At 46.6% G+C, this 14,954-nt stretch overlaps 2 protein-coding genes across 3 annotated transcripts in view; one reads left to right on the plus strand and one right to left on the minus strand.

The window, feature by feature from the left end:
- The first annotated feature begins 7,944 nt into the window (after positions 1-7,944).
- LOC119268799 (glycosylphosphatidylinositol anchor attachment 1 protein-like) lies at positions 7,945-12,327 on the plus strand. Of its 2 annotated transcripts, XM_037550503.1 has the most exons (6): positions 7,945-8,460; positions 8,553-8,644; positions 8,929-9,025; positions 9,732-10,554; positions 10,647-10,780; positions 11,132-12,327. In XM_037550503.1, exons 1-6 carry the CDS (start codon positions 8,369-8,371, stop codon positions 12,003-12,005), a joined length of 2,112 nt encoding a protein of 703 aa, XP_037406400.1. In that variant the 5' UTR covers positions 7,945-8,368; the 3' UTR covers positions 12,006-12,327. The 2 variants fall into 2 exon arrangements, with proteins under 2 accessions (XP_037406400.1, XP_037406401.1); XM_037550504.1 differs by lacking the exons at positions 7,945-8,460; positions 8,553-8,644 and having other exon boundaries at positions 9,712-10,554.
- An 833-nt stretch (positions 12,328-13,160) lies between these two features.
- LOC119268800 (splicing factor SF3a60 homolog) overlaps positions 13,161-14,954 on the minus strand; it is a 10,036-nt gene continuing 8,242 nt past the window's right edge. Inside the window, exons 11-12 of the mRNA XM_037550505.1 lie at positions 14,155-14,301; positions 13,161-13,590 (exon numbers count right to left, since the gene is read on the minus strand). Coding sequence (XP_037406402.1) covers positions 13,444-13,590; positions 14,155-14,301 — 294 coding nt within the window. The 3' untranslated portion in view covers positions 13,161-13,443. The remainder of the gene's footprint in view (positions 13,591-14,154; positions 14,302-14,954) is intronic.

A 14,954-nucleotide genomic window follows, 5' to 3' on the forward strand; every position in this document is an offset into this window, starting at 1 on the left:
TACATCACATATATCATTCATCACATCCTTTTGGCCATATCACAACACATAGCATACCCTGCAAAAACAAGTTAGACGTCCTCTAATTGTTGTTGCATGTTTTACGTGGTTGCTATGGGTTTCTAGCAAGAACGTTTCTTACCTACCCAAAACCACAACGGTGATATGCCAATTGCTATTTACCCTTAATAAGGACCCTTTTCATCGAATCCAATCCGACTAAAGTGGGAGAGACAGACACCCGCCAGCCACCTTATGCATCAAGTGCATGTCAGTCGGTGGAACCTGTCTCACGTAAGTGTACGTGTAAGGTCGGTCTGGGCCGCTTCATCCCACAATGCCGCCGAATCAAGATAAGACTAGTAACGGCAAGCAAATTGAACAAATCATCGCCCACAACTACTTTGTGTTCTACTTGTGCATAGAATCTATGCATAGACCTAGCTCATGATGCCACTGTTGGGGATCATAGCAGAAATTTAAAATTTTCTATGCATCATCAAGATCAATCTATGGAGTAATCTAGCAACGAGGGGAAGGGGAGTGCATCTACATACCTTTGTAGATCGCTAAGCAGAAGCGTTACTAGAACGCGGATGATGTATTCGTACTCGTAGCGATTCAGATTGCTGTCGATTTCGATCTAAGCGCCGAACAACGGCGCCTCCATGTTCAACACACGTGCAGCCTGGTGACGTCTCCCATGCCTTGATCCAGCAAGGAGAGAGGGAGAGGTTGGGGAAGACTCTGCCCAGCTGCAGCACAACGGCGTGGTGGTGGTGGAGGAGCGCGATACTCCAGCAGGGCTTCGCCAAGCACTACAAGAGACGAGGAGGGAGAGAGGTAGGGTTGCGCCTTGGGAGAGAGAGACTCGTGCGTTGTGCAGCCCCAAAACCTCCACTATATATAGGGGCAAGGGCAAGGGGAGGTGCCCTAGGGTTTCCCCTAGGGGGGCGGCGGCCAGGGCAGATGGGATCTCCCCCTTGGGTGACTTGGCCCCCAAGCCAGGAGGTGGGAACCCTAGATGGGGCGCCCCAAACCCCCTGGTCACGTGGGAATAGGTGTGCGGGGCGCACAGCCCCTTAGTGGGCTGGTTTGCCCCCTTCCCTTGGCCCATGAAGCCCCCCAACACTTGCCGGGGCTCCCGAAACACCTTTCGGTCATGCTGGTCATCACCCGGTACCTCCGGAACACTTCCAGACTCCAAACCCTTTGTCCAATATATCAATCTTCACCTCCGGACCATTCCGGAACTCCTTGTGACATCCGGGATCTCATCCGGGACTCCGAACAACATTCGGTAACCGCGTACATACTTTCCCTATAACCCTAGCGTCATCGAACCTTAAGTGTGTAGACCCTACGGGCTCGGGAACCATGCAGACATGACCGAGACATCTCTCTGGTCAATAACCAATAGCGGGATCTGGATACCCATGTTGGCTCCCACATGTTCCACGATGATCTCATCGGATGAACCACGATGTCAAGGATTCAGTCAATCCCGTATACAATTCCCTTTGTCTACCGGTATAGTAGTTGCCCGAGAATCGATCGTCGGTATCCCGATACCTTGTCCAGTCTCGTTACCGGCAAGTCTATTTACTTGTTTCGTAACACATCATCCCGTGATCAACTCCTTGGTCACATTGTGCACATTATGATGATGTCCTACCGAGTGGGCCCAGAGATACCTCTCCGTTTACACGAAGTGACAAATCCGAGTCTCGATTCGTGCCAACCCAACAGACACTTTCGGAGATACCTGTAGTGCACCTTTATAGCCACCCAGTTATGTTGTGGAGTTTGGTACACCCAAAGCATTCCTACGATATCTGGGTGTTGCACAATCTCATGGTCTAAGGAAATGATACTTGACATTAGAAAAGCTTTAGCAGACGAACTATACGATCTTGTGCTAGGCTTAGGATTGGGTCTTGTCCATCACATCATTCTCCTAATGATGTGATCCCGTTATCAATGACATGCAATGTCCATGGTTAGGAAACCATGACCATCTATTGATCAACGAGCTAGTCAACTAGAGGCTTACTAGGGACATGTTGTGGTCTATGTATTCACACATGTATTACGGTTTCCGGTTAATACAATTATAGCATGAACGATAGAGAATTATCATGAACAAGGAAATACAATAATAACCATTTTATTATTGCCTCTAGGGCATATTTCCAACAGATCCGTGATGGATTAATGACCATTTTGCGCACTGTATCCTGATAGAGCAGGTTGAGGCTGTTGCCACTGTCCACCAGGACTCGCGTCAGGTGGAACCCATCAATTATTGGGTCCAGGATCAGTGCGGCTGAACCGTCGTGGCGGATACTGGTCGGATGATCCTGACGATCAAAAGTGATCGGGCATGACGATCATGGATTAAATTTTGGGGCGACTGGCTCTATCGCGTAGACGTCCCTGAGCGCGTGCTTGTGCTCCCTCTTGGGGATGTGGGTAGCGTATATCATGTTCATCATTTTGACCTGAGGGGGAAACTTCTTCTGCCACCCTGTGTTTGGTGGCCGGGGCTCCTCCTCGTCGTCCTCGCTTTGCGATCCCTTCTCCTTGCTTTCGGCATTTAACTTGCCGGCCTATTTAAAAACCCAACAATCTCTGTTGGTATGATTGGGTGGTTTGTCTGGGGTGCCATGGATCTGGCATGGACGATTGAGTATGCGGTCCAAGCTTGATGAGCCCGAATTGTTCTTTTTGAACGGCTTCTTCCGCTAACCGGACTTAGAGCCACTGAATCCGGCATTGACCATCGTATCATCGGTGTTGTCATTGTTGTTTCGACGCTTGTGTCTGTTGCGTCAGGACTTGTCGTTGCTATTTCTGGCTTCAGGGGTGCCGACGTCGCTTGCATTGTTTTTGCTACGGGCCAGCCAACTATCCTCACCCGCACAAAAGCGGGTCATGAGTGTCGTGAGGGCTGCCATGGACTCCAGCTTTTCTTGGCTGAGGTGGCGGGCGAGCCATTCGTCGCAGATGATGTGTTTAAAGGCCGCTAGGGCTTCAGCATCCGGACAGTCGACGATCTGGTTCTTTTTAGTTAGGAACCTAGTCCAGAATTTCCTGGCTGACTCTCCGGGCTACTGAACTATATGGATTAAGTCATCGGCATCCGGAGGTCAAACATATGTACCTTGGAAGTTGTCCAGGAAGGCTTCTTCCAAGTCCTCCCAGCTGTCGATGGAATTTTTGGGCAGGCTGTTCAGCCAGTGCCGGGCTGGCCCTTTGAGTTTTAGGGAGAATGAAGTCTTCGATTCATACCGCGGGGTCTGTGGTTCCATCATATGATTCGATATTCACGGGTTTGAACCCTTCTGGGAATTCATGTTCCATGACTTCATCAGTGAAGCAGAGAGGGTGTGCGGCGCCTCTATATCGGGCCAGTTCGTGACGTAGTTTGGATGGAGCCCGTCTACGACTTACGGCTCAGACGTAATTGTACTTGCCATGCTCGGCTTGATAGCCGTCCTCCCGCGTCGAGGCACGCCCCCGTGATCCGTAGATCGATCTAGCCGGACCTGTTTTATTCTTCAGGCTCTGCCGGAGATCATACGTGTATCCCTGAGCAGTTTTGTCTCTGCCTTTACGGCGAGGTAAGGCGGGCTGGTGTGCGGCTTGTGTTGCCGCTTTGTCCCGGCCACGTGGTGATCGGTCAGCCGCATTGTGTGCTGATGGCATGGGCTCCAGCACCTCATCATCGAATTGAGGTAGTAACTTGCGCTTCAGGTAACTTTTGAGTGGTCGCTTGAGGTCGTATTCCTCGGCTTCCAGGACGTTAGTCCATCTGTCGTTGAGCAGGTCTTGATCAGCTACAAGTTGTTGCTGGTTCTTTTTCAGGCTCCTTGTAGTGGCTATTAGCTGGCGCTTGAAGCACTCCTGCTCGAGAGGTTCCTCGGGCACGATGAAATCCTCAGTGCCAAGGCTCGCCTCATCCTCGGAGAGCGGAAGATAATTACTGTCCTCCGAGTCTTGTTGCGTGGCCTGTTCATCAGGGCTAACTTGCACGTCTTCCCGTTCGTTTTGTTCGGCAGTTGCCTCAACGGGGTCTTCATGGTCTTCGGCACCTTCTAGAGTGTTATCTTCTCATGTGCCAGTGTTGTTGTCTTTGCTGCGGTGTGACTTAGAGCGGCGCCGCTGACGCCAGCGCTTTGATTGTATCTCGGGAGGTTTATCCTCAACTGGATCTTCCTTGTCATCGTCGCTATTCTCTTTTGGTGCATCCACCATGTATACATCATACGAGGAAGTGGTCGTCCAGCGTCCGGTAGGTTTTGGGCCTCTTCTTCTCCGGCATTGTCATCCATACCACCGATGTCATCGGAGCCGTAATCTAGCATGTCAGTTAAGTCTTCGACAGTGGCTATGAAGTGGGCAGTGGGTGGGAAGCGAAATTCTCCATCATCAGCCTCCGGCTCGAACCGGATACAATTCGGATGTGAGCCCCCTGCTAAGGATAGTGCTCTTAACGAGTTTAACACGTCGCCCAAAGGCGGGTGCCGGAAGATGTCCGCGGAGCTGAATTCGACGATCGGTGACCGATCAAGCTCAACGTACGCGGACGCGCAAGGTTCGGAACCTGTAGCCGGAGACGAGTCCATGGTTCTGGTGACACAGATGTCACTTGAAGTTAGGTATGTGTGAGGCTCCAATGCCGCTGAGTCTGCGGCTTCCGCGGCGGGGTTGAGCTTCCCATCCTCGGATGGCGCGATCTGCTCCGGATCTAAGGCCAGAGCAACTACGGGTACTATCTCTTGGGTATGGTCCGATGATAGATTTACGTCATGTTCATCGTGGTGGCAGGGAGCGTCTGTCGTGGTCTCGAATCCGTCGAAGATCAAGTCTCCGCGGATATCCGCGACGTAGTTCAAGCTTCCAAATCTGACATGATGTCCAGGGGCGTAGCTTCCAATCGGCTCCAGCTGGCCAAACGAGTTGGCCCGCAGTGCGAAGCCGCCGAATATGAAGATTTGTCCGGGAAGGAAGACTTCCCCTTGGACAGCGTTGTTGTAGATGATCGAAGGAGCCATCAAACCTTTTGACGACGGCACAGTGGAACTCTCAATGAAAGCACCAATGTCGGTGTCAAAACCGGTGGAGCTCGGGTAGGGGGTCCCGAACTATGCGTCTAAGGTCGATGGTAACATGAGACAGGGGACACAATGTTTACCCAGGTTCGGGCCCTCTCTATGGAGGTAATACCCTACTTCCTGCTTGATTGATCTTGATGAATATGAGTATTACAAGAGTTGATCTACCACGAGATCGTAATGGCTAAACCCTAAAAGTCTAGCATGTCTGACTATGATTATGAGGATATATCTGTCTACGGACCTAGCCCTCCGGTTTATATAGACACCGGAGGGATCTAGGGTTACATTAGGTCGGTTACAGAGAAAGGAATCTTCATATTTAGACGCCAAGCTTGCCTTCCACACCAAGGAGAGTCTCATCCGGACACGGGTAAAGTCTTCGGTCTTTGTATCTTCACAACCCATCAGTCCGACCCATGTCTAATAGGTCGAACGCCCGAGGACCCCTTAGTCCAGGAATCCCTCACCCACTGCCACGGGAGGGTAGGACAAAACATGTCATGCAAGTTCTTTTTCATAAGCATGTATGACTATTTACGAAATATATGCCTACACTATATTTATGAACTGGAGCTAGTTCCGTGTCGCCCTAGGTTATGACTGTTATATGATGAATATCATCCAACGAATTCACCGGTCCAATGCCTATGAGTTTTTCACATATTGTTCTTGATGCGTTACTATTGCTATTGCTACTGTTACAACTACTACAAAACTGCTACTGATGTTACCATTACCATTGCTACTGTTACCACTGCTATCAAAACTATCATATTACTGTGCTACTGATCACTATGCTACAGATATTTAATCTCTATGTGTGGTTGAATTGACAACTCAACTGCTGATACTTACAAATATTCTTTGGCTCCCCTTGTGTGATTAAATAAATTTGGGTTGAATACTCCACCATCAAAAACTATTGCGATCCCCTATACTTGTGGGTTATCATGTTGTAGCGGCTACGAACGGCAGCCTGATTCCTTCAGGATGAAGCTCCCGGCAACACCGGCGTCTTGCACGAGCGGAGGTGGCGGCATCTGCTCTCGGCTGCTGCCCCCGGCGAGCCTCAGCTGGTGCTCCAGGTCACCCTGGGCTATTGCTCTTGACGCCCCGTCCGTGAGGAAGGAGGGTCAATGTGGCTGCTCCGGGCTGTTGCTGCTCCCGGCCAGGAAGACAAACTTGTCTTAGTGCCAGCAATGATTTCTTGTGTAATTGGGTGATTGTTTTCTGATATTTTCATGATTTTAGAAAAAAAATGCTAAACATGGCTTAGCGCCGCTATAGCTTCCTTAGCTGCCTGAAGAAGGCGCCGCTAAACGCCTTAGCCCGCTATTTAAAACATTGGGTCAAACCCACGGAGACAGCTTAGACAGAGATCACCCGAGTGGATCCACTTCCTATGATCTCGAGTGCTTCAGCCGGTACATGCATGCCACAGACATTCCGGCCAACTTCAGGTTGGCGACTAGGATCAGCAAGTTCATCGTGAATCAAAGTCAGAAACTTGGTTGGAAGATTACCGAGTGACCGTCCAGATTGGTGGCGGCAACCACAATGTGGCTATGAAGCATTTGCCTTTGATGCTCGAAGGGTTCACAAGAGCCTGGCTCAACCAGCTACCTCCTGGCAGCATTTACTATGACCTGGCCCGAGTGTTCGTGAAAAGCTTTGAAGGCACGTACAAACAGTCGGGTGGACTGGCAGAGCTGCAACACTGCGTGCAGAGGAACAACGAGACTCTCCGAGAGTACATCCAGCGATGGGCCACTTTGCACAACACAATGGAGAATGTTAGTGAGCACCAAGCAATCTGTGCTTTCAAGACAGGTATCAAGTACCGGGAGCTCATCCTGAAGTTTGACCGAACGAACACTCCAGCTCTGAGCCGAGTGATGGAGATAGCCAGTCGGTATACAAATGGCAAAGAAGACTAAATGAGAAGCGGCAAGGGGAAGGCTGGAGAGCCCAATTAGCTTGGTAACAACTTCAGTCGAAAGCAGAAGCGTAAGGCCGACGCGACCGGCAATGTCGAAGCAGCGGCCCTGGCTGGATAGGGGAAAGGCATGGGTCTATCGAAGCAAAAGAAGGAATGGGCTTCCAAGAAGAAGAAACACTCAGAGAGTGACATACTTGATCAGCCCTGTCAAGTTCACACAAAGAAAGATGAAGATGGCAACCTGATTTTGCCAAAGCACACCACTCGAGAGTGCAGATTGCTAAAGCAAGCTACGACAGAAGACCCTTCAAATGACAAGGATCGGGACGATGACGACAGGGGGAAGAAGCCCGCTAGAGGTTATCCCACTGTGGAGAAAGTTCTGATGATTTTTGCAGATGTCGAATGCAAAAGAAATCTGCGGGTGTGGGCTGTATGGCCCACTCACGGCCCCACGAGCTAGTTACCCCTTTGGGGGTCTACCGGCGCAGGATCAGATGGTAGGGTTAGTGGCCTACTACCGAGGTTAGTGGTGGTACTCCTTTGCCACATAGGCACAGTCAACGGGTCTAGACCAGCGTCTACCGGGTGGTAGCCTGTTAGCTTTACCACCGCTGTGTATGGTGGTAGACTAAAGGGTCAGACCGTGCAAAACTTTAAACCAGAGTCATTTTATGCTAAACTCAATGTTACAATGTCAAAAACAATGTTTTTTTTAACATGAGTAATTCCATGCTAAAAACACAAAATAAAAACAGTGATTTTGGGCTTTTGGCCCTCCCATGCGATTGATCGAAATGACATAACATTTGGGCCCGATTCTCTCTCAAAAAATAAACTGGGCCTGAGGAATCATGTATAGTCCAAATATCCAAGAGATTCCAAGGTCCTGTCTGGCCTTCTTCAACCCCACGCCGCGATCTCCCATCGTCCTCACTGAGACCGACCACTCGCCGTCGTCCCCTTCCGAGCAGCAGCAGCGCGCGCGCTCGCTCTTCGGCTTTGCCTCCTCGACTTGCTCCGCAGCTTCTGCTCCACCCCCGGCTATACGGCGCGCCTTGTCGGAGAACCTTCCTCGTTGACCTCCTCGCCTGGAGCCGCATCGCTTCTGCCGCGCTGGGCGCGGCGGCTAGCGCTACTGACTCCTGCTGGCCCTTCCCCCACCACTGGCCACCCCAACCCCACCTTTCCTCTTCTAAGACGAAACCAAGGGCCGCCACTGCGTCAGTCGATGGGAGATCGTGCCCCGCCGGCCGAGATTCGGTAAGAATCTGCACGCCCACCTGAAGACCTAGACCAAATTGCAGCCATGGAGCCGTCAGCTAAGGAAGATACGCAGCCGAAGCCGCGGCTCATCGTTCGCCTTGGCATATTCCTCGCTTCTCACCACATACTCTTCAGGTCTGCTCCCCATCTCTCCCTATTTAGCACCATGCTCAGTCATTTCCTTTTTCTTGTTCCACTGACAAAGTTCTTCGCCATTTTGTCGCCAGCGCCTTGTGCTGTTCCGCGGGCATTATCGCACTCCTCTTCCTCCCATCGCTTGCAAAGAACACATACCTCTCGGAGAACGCTCTTATACCTGGTACGCAATCTTCTTTTTCACCGTGGTTATTCAGATCCCCTGTACAATAAATTTGTAGTGGAGCGATCGGTACCTTAGCAAAATTAAGGGTTGAGTATGATATACCCGAGTGGCTTCCCATGGTTATGATTCAATAGTGAAGGCAAACCATCCATATCCACCGCGTCAAGTATTCATCTTATCGTGCTAGTGGCAATTTATCAGTTCATATGTTCATGTAACGCAAGCAGCATATGGCCGTTCAAAGACGGAACATAATGTTGATTTGGAACCTTTGCATGTAGGCTCTGCAAATCCATTGTTCTCCAGCGAGGATGTCACGGAAGCTAACAAGTTTATCAAAGGAATTGAAGCTGCAGCTGGGGAATCAAGAGGAGGAATGTAGGTTATTCTATCTAAATCCCTTGTTCTATGTTCAACTTCCTTTTCTGACAACAGTGGGTTCATCCTTATTTTTATTATGCTGAATCTGCATCCTTGTTTGTACAAATGTATGGATAGATGTGTAATGTTCAATATTTCAAGCCTGCCATTAAAGCGTTTGTCATGATGAAATCTGTGATGGTTATTCCAACAATATATAGTAATTTTATTAATAAACATACGCATGGTATCCATGGAATTCTAAATTCGAAAGAGTAATGCTTGTAAACATACACAAAGAATCAATTTTTTCCATATGTTAGTTAAACTGAAGTTAAAGACATGCCAATTTCATATGGTGATATAACGCAAGTGAAGGGTGTCATACTAGATTGTCAAGAGTAAATAGTACAACCTCCGTCCAGAATTAACTGTCGCTGAAATGAGTGTATCTAGACGCGTTTCACTCATTTCAGCGACAGTTAATTCCGGACGGAGGGAGTAGTTCTTTCCTGTGTCTGCTTTAATGTACAGTTTTATTACAAATGTCGCGGGGAAATGCCAAAATTCCTAGTGCAACAAATGAAAGATCTGGGTGCAAAAGTGTGTTACCGCGAATTCCTCCCTCATAGCAAGCATTTTCAGCGACATGCCTGTGTCTGCTTTAATTCATAGTTCTTACCTGTGTCTGCTTTAATGTACAGTTTTATTACAAATGTCACAGGGAAATGTCAAAATTCATAGTGCAACAAATGAAAGATCTGGGTGCAGAAGTGTGTTACCACGAATTCCTCCCTCATAGCAAGCATTTTCATCCTCTGAAGTTCTTTACTTCCATGACAAACGATTTGGCAGTTCGACCCAATGGCACCTATTCCAACTCTGGAACTAATACAATTGGCATTATACGAGCTCCTAGGGGTGATGGAAAAGAAGCTATAGTATTGGTTACTCCTTACAATCCTCAGAAAGTTCAGGCAAATGAAGTATTATCACTCGCACTTGGTTTCTCTGTCTTCTCCCTCTTAAGTCGAGCTGCATGGCTGTCAAAGGATATTGTGTGGTTATCTGCAGACTCGCAATTTGGGGAGTACACCGCAGTCTCTGCATGGTTAAATCAGTACCATAACCCTATGTTTGTGGGTGGTGTTAAACATGAACCTGATGGTATTGCAGAAAAGGCTGAATTTACGGATTTCAAACGTGCTGGAACAATGGCTGCTGCTCTCATATTTAAAGTTGGGGAAACTAGGAACTATGGTGATAGAGATAGTGTTACAATGTACGCGGAGGCATCTAATGGCCAAATGCCAAACTTGGACCTTCTGAATGTGGTGCACTATCTAGCTGTTCATAGACAAGGTTTTCGTGTGAACATTGAGACAATTAGTTCGTTGTTGAGTTCTGCATGGCTTAGGGCTATTGCTGAAGTGATTCATACTCTTGGGAGTATATTGAGAAAAATAAATCCTGACTGGAAGCTTGATATTACTGCCTCTGATTATGTGGAGGGGACTGCCAACCTTGCTAGCTCTATTTATAATCAGGTAATTGGACTGGGTATTTTCCATTCTATCTTAAACAACACTAGCTTTTCAACTGAACCTAATCACTTCTTGTTGGGTTTTTGTTAAAGCAGGCTCTTGGAGTGCCCACTGGATCTCATGGTGCGTTCCGTGACTATCAAGTTGATGCCGTTTCTTTAGAATTTTCACCAACATTTTATATCAGAAATGAGAATGCCAAATCGTCATTTCTTGTAAGGGGTGGAAGGTCAGTTCTTACCGGGTTACTTCAGGATGCATTGCTATGAAATATTTCAAACGTCTTGTGATTATTGACATGTGTTGAATAGCTTAGTAAGAGGAAATATATAAGGTTAATGTTCTTGATTATCAGAGACAAGATAATTATAGACCCTGGAAGTTGTAACAATTAGCTATGGATCTTAAGACTTGGCCTGCTGATAACCTTACGCTGTTATAATAGGCCTGTTCAATTCCAAAGGTTTATTTTCATTTTTCAGCAAAAGATGCCTACTCTACATTTTATACAGCGCATGATTGAAACATAGTTTATACTGATTTGTTCAGATATTCATTTGACATGCTGCTTTTTGTTCAGGTTACTTGAAGGTGTGGTACGTTCTGTGAACAATCTGCTCGAGAAGTTCCATCAATCATTTTTCCTATATTTCCTCACAGCTCCGAGCAAGTTTATTTCAGTTGGTGTCTATATGATTCCTTTTGCACTGCTTGTGGCACCCCTCCCAATAGTTGCTGCTGCTCTTGCCGATGGCGGTAGAAAAAAGGGAGAATCAATCGATGCCAGTAAAACAAAGGGCAGTGCTGATAATCTCCCAACCGAGGTTGGATCATGGAAATGGCTTCAAGCTGCAAGAGTTCTGCTTGTTATCCAACTTTGGGCAGTGATTGTTTCACTACTACCGTACTATATCAGTCAAATTCCCGATGGTACACCAATACAAAGTTCAGTGATCTGGGTGGTGCTCGCCATTTTGACGTTGATCGTCCTATATGCCATGTTTGGTTCACCATACTCTGCTGGTGTTGAATGGAAACTTCTGAAGGCCACGATGATCACTTCAATCTCAATAGGGCTGGGGCTTATGTCGATAATAAATTTCGCTACTGCTCAGCTTGGGGCGTTGATTGTGATCCCAATGTGCCTGTTTTCTCGACCGCTGAAAGCACAGCTTGGTATGAGCTTCCTTCCACGGACAGTATTGTGTGCTTCAAATATACTTCTTGCCATCTTTGGTTTCCCTCCAGCTGCATTGTTGATTATGAAAGGGCTGTCCAAGGGGTCCTGGACGGTAGACCTTGGAGATTTCTGGGCGTCAATGGAGTTCTTGTGGGAATGGAGTAGCGCCACATATCTGTATCTGTTTCTTGTCCATCTTCCCTGCTGGCTTCTATGCATCCATGTCTTGCTGCATCCATGTCGCCAAGTGGGATCAAAGGTTAAGCGGGAGTAGATTGTTTGATCTGGGAATGTTTCAAGATCTAGAACAGTGTAACAGATGTGTCAATTTCTACGTTCTTCGGTTTGCTAACCTTTTTTATTATAAGAATTGCTTATTTTTTTCTGAGATGGAGGATCTACAGGCGACAGCAAGTGGGAGAAAATTGATCTGTCTTACAGTGTCAACTTTGCAAAACAATGTAAAACATTGCTGTTTGTAAGGATGCTGGATTGTTGTGGACGCATCACAACTTCACAAGTAGTCCAGAGATATGTGCAAAAGCGCAAATGGTGCATCCTCAGTGGGCTGTGCAAATACCAATGCTGTTCCTGAACTACCTGGTCTGATTTGAACCATGAAACTGTTTATATTGAACAGTGAATTTATTTTTAAGCATAACCTATCCTGGTTTTTAAAAGTGATTTTGTAGTTCATGATTTTCAAATTTAAACGGAAAACTCATTGGTGTAGGAAAACTTTCGAAATGATAACCTGCAAAACTGGAAGACATGAGAATTCATTCTTTTTTTTTACTGGAGCAACATTGATTCTGCATATCATATGACTGAAATTTATTGTCTCGCACTCCCTCTGTAAACTAGTATAAGAGCGTTTAGATTACTAAAATAGTTTACATCATTCTTTGGCACCAACCAATCGTTTCAGATTTTTTTTGGGTCCCTTCTGAGACATAACCACTCCTCGAACCTTAAGACCGGTTCTTACCTCTAGGGTCTAAATTTTTTGTGAAAGAATTCATGTACATGGACATGTGGCCATTTTTGCTTTGTACAATGCTGAAATGATGCAAAAACCACTTTCAAACACCTGCCTGGGGTTCAGCTTATTTTAGAAAATAAGGTACTCCCTCCATCCCATAATATAAGAACATTTTTCAATCTATATTAGCTCGAAAAACGTTCTTACATTATGAGACAAAGGGAGTATAATACAAATGATTTCAAGCTTCAAAGGCTGAGACCAACCAAAACGCCATGTTCAAGATTTTACCAGGCTTCTTAGAGAGAGAAAATGGATACACTAAACCGCCTTTGCTTCCGTTTGCCTCAGTTTGCAGATTCATACTTCGATGCAGATTTATACTTCGATCGAACAGCACACAACTTTCAGCCCACCCCACTGAGCGCTTAAGCATCAAACTGTCACTGACTAAGATTGCTTTCTCCAGGTTGACACTATAAAGTAAGCATAATGAGATAGGAGATTTGGTCGAATAAACAAAGACCGCTGACTAAGATTGACCAGTAAAGCATAATATGCAATGCAACCCAAAGAAGGAAATTGTAACTCCGAGGTGCCATCTGGCTACATATAATGTAATCTAATAAAAAGTCACAACGACCATCAAGTTCAGCAGGTATCAATAGAACAGTAGACCAACGATTTTAGCGTCGCGTTCCTTCAAAGCACTAGAATCACATCCAGAATTCTATATCAGGCCTTGGCGCTGCAGATCAGTATAGGTCTTTTTGTTGTAGATGTTTCCATCCTTATCTTCATACTCTTCTTCCAAGTCTGGCCGCCACTTGTTCTGCCCTTGCTTTGCTTGTATTCTCTCCCAGAGTGTCGTCGCCTCCTGGAGATACAAATCAGAGATGTCAAAGCAACTTCGTGACGACCAAACAGAAACAGTACATGACACAGCACATGTTCAATATGATTCAGATCAACTTACGGGTCAAATTTAATGGCATTTTCTCCTTTTTTCCTAATTTAACTTCTTTCAGCAATTATGACCACACTCGACAATAATTTATCTCTCTTAGTCCGAGACATTAATACAATGGACACCATGGTCTCCCTCTATTAATATCTCGGTTTCATGACTTCTATCCATGTGACTAACCAAAGTATGGCTTACAAATTATTCAAACATGGGGGATGCTTCATAAACCCTAAACATGGTATAGTGTTCATGTATCCTTGAGGAAAGTTAAACTCAACTTCAAATTACTGTTTATTCCAACATTATGAAGTTGGAAAATATGAAGCAAGCAAAAGGCATGACTATCAGTTTAAAAAAACTAAGTTACAGGCACTTGCTCACAATGTACACGACCCTGAGCCCGAGAAGAATATTTTGCAAACATTATCCTATAGACAGGACACAAACAAGACAACAGTAAAACGGCAGGTGTACCTTGATGGATGTAATTTCATTGAAGTTCTTAGTATTAGGAATGCCAAGGCATCGCATCCCATGCTGATGGCGCCACTCCTTGAAATGGCGCTCATAAGCCCTTCGCCCCCAGTAACTGTGGTTACCACATATTTCACACTTGAATTCCTGACAAGAAATAGTTAAAACATTAGAAGTCTAGTACCAAACTTGATGCTGATATCTGGGCATATAATAGAAATGATGCTATCGATGTTCAAGTCGAGTCTAATATTTGAAAACAAGTAAAACACAATAACTAGATGAAACTATGTGCAAGCTATCAAACATTAAAATTTAGCACTCATTTTTGGAAACATACCATTCTGTAGCTCCAAACATCATATTGATAGTAGTATTAAAGAAAGATAAAATCATAAAAATGTGAGCCTTTATTTGTTGGTCGACAGTTCCTCAAATTACAGAACATATATAAGTAGTTGACACCCAGCAAAGCTGATCCAAGATCAAGTAGTTGAGATCGGTCCTCGCCTGGACCGATGTTGGATGGCCGACCGCCTCGCCCGCCGTGGCCTGCAACACCCCGCACGATGCCCCCTCTGCGACCAGGCCCCCGAGACCATGCACCACCTCACCCTTGCCTGCCCCTTCGCCGGGCAGATCTGGCACGAGGTGCTGCACTGGCTCAGACTCTCCTGCGCCCCGCCCGACAGCGAGACTTCCCTCAACGACTGGTGGCGCACGGCGCGACAGGACACCCCAAAGCCCATGCGCAAGGGCCTCGCCTCCACGACCCTCCTCGTCCCATGGATGAAACTGCG

This window comes from Triticum dicoccoides, chromosome 3A, assembly GCF_002162155.2.
Source record: "Triticum dicoccoides isolate Atlit2015 ecotype Zavitan chromosome 3A, WEW_v2.0, whole genome shotgun sequence".
Taxonomy (NCBI): Eukaryota; Viridiplantae; Streptophyta; class Magnoliopsida; order Poales; family Poaceae; genus Triticum; species Triticum dicoccoides.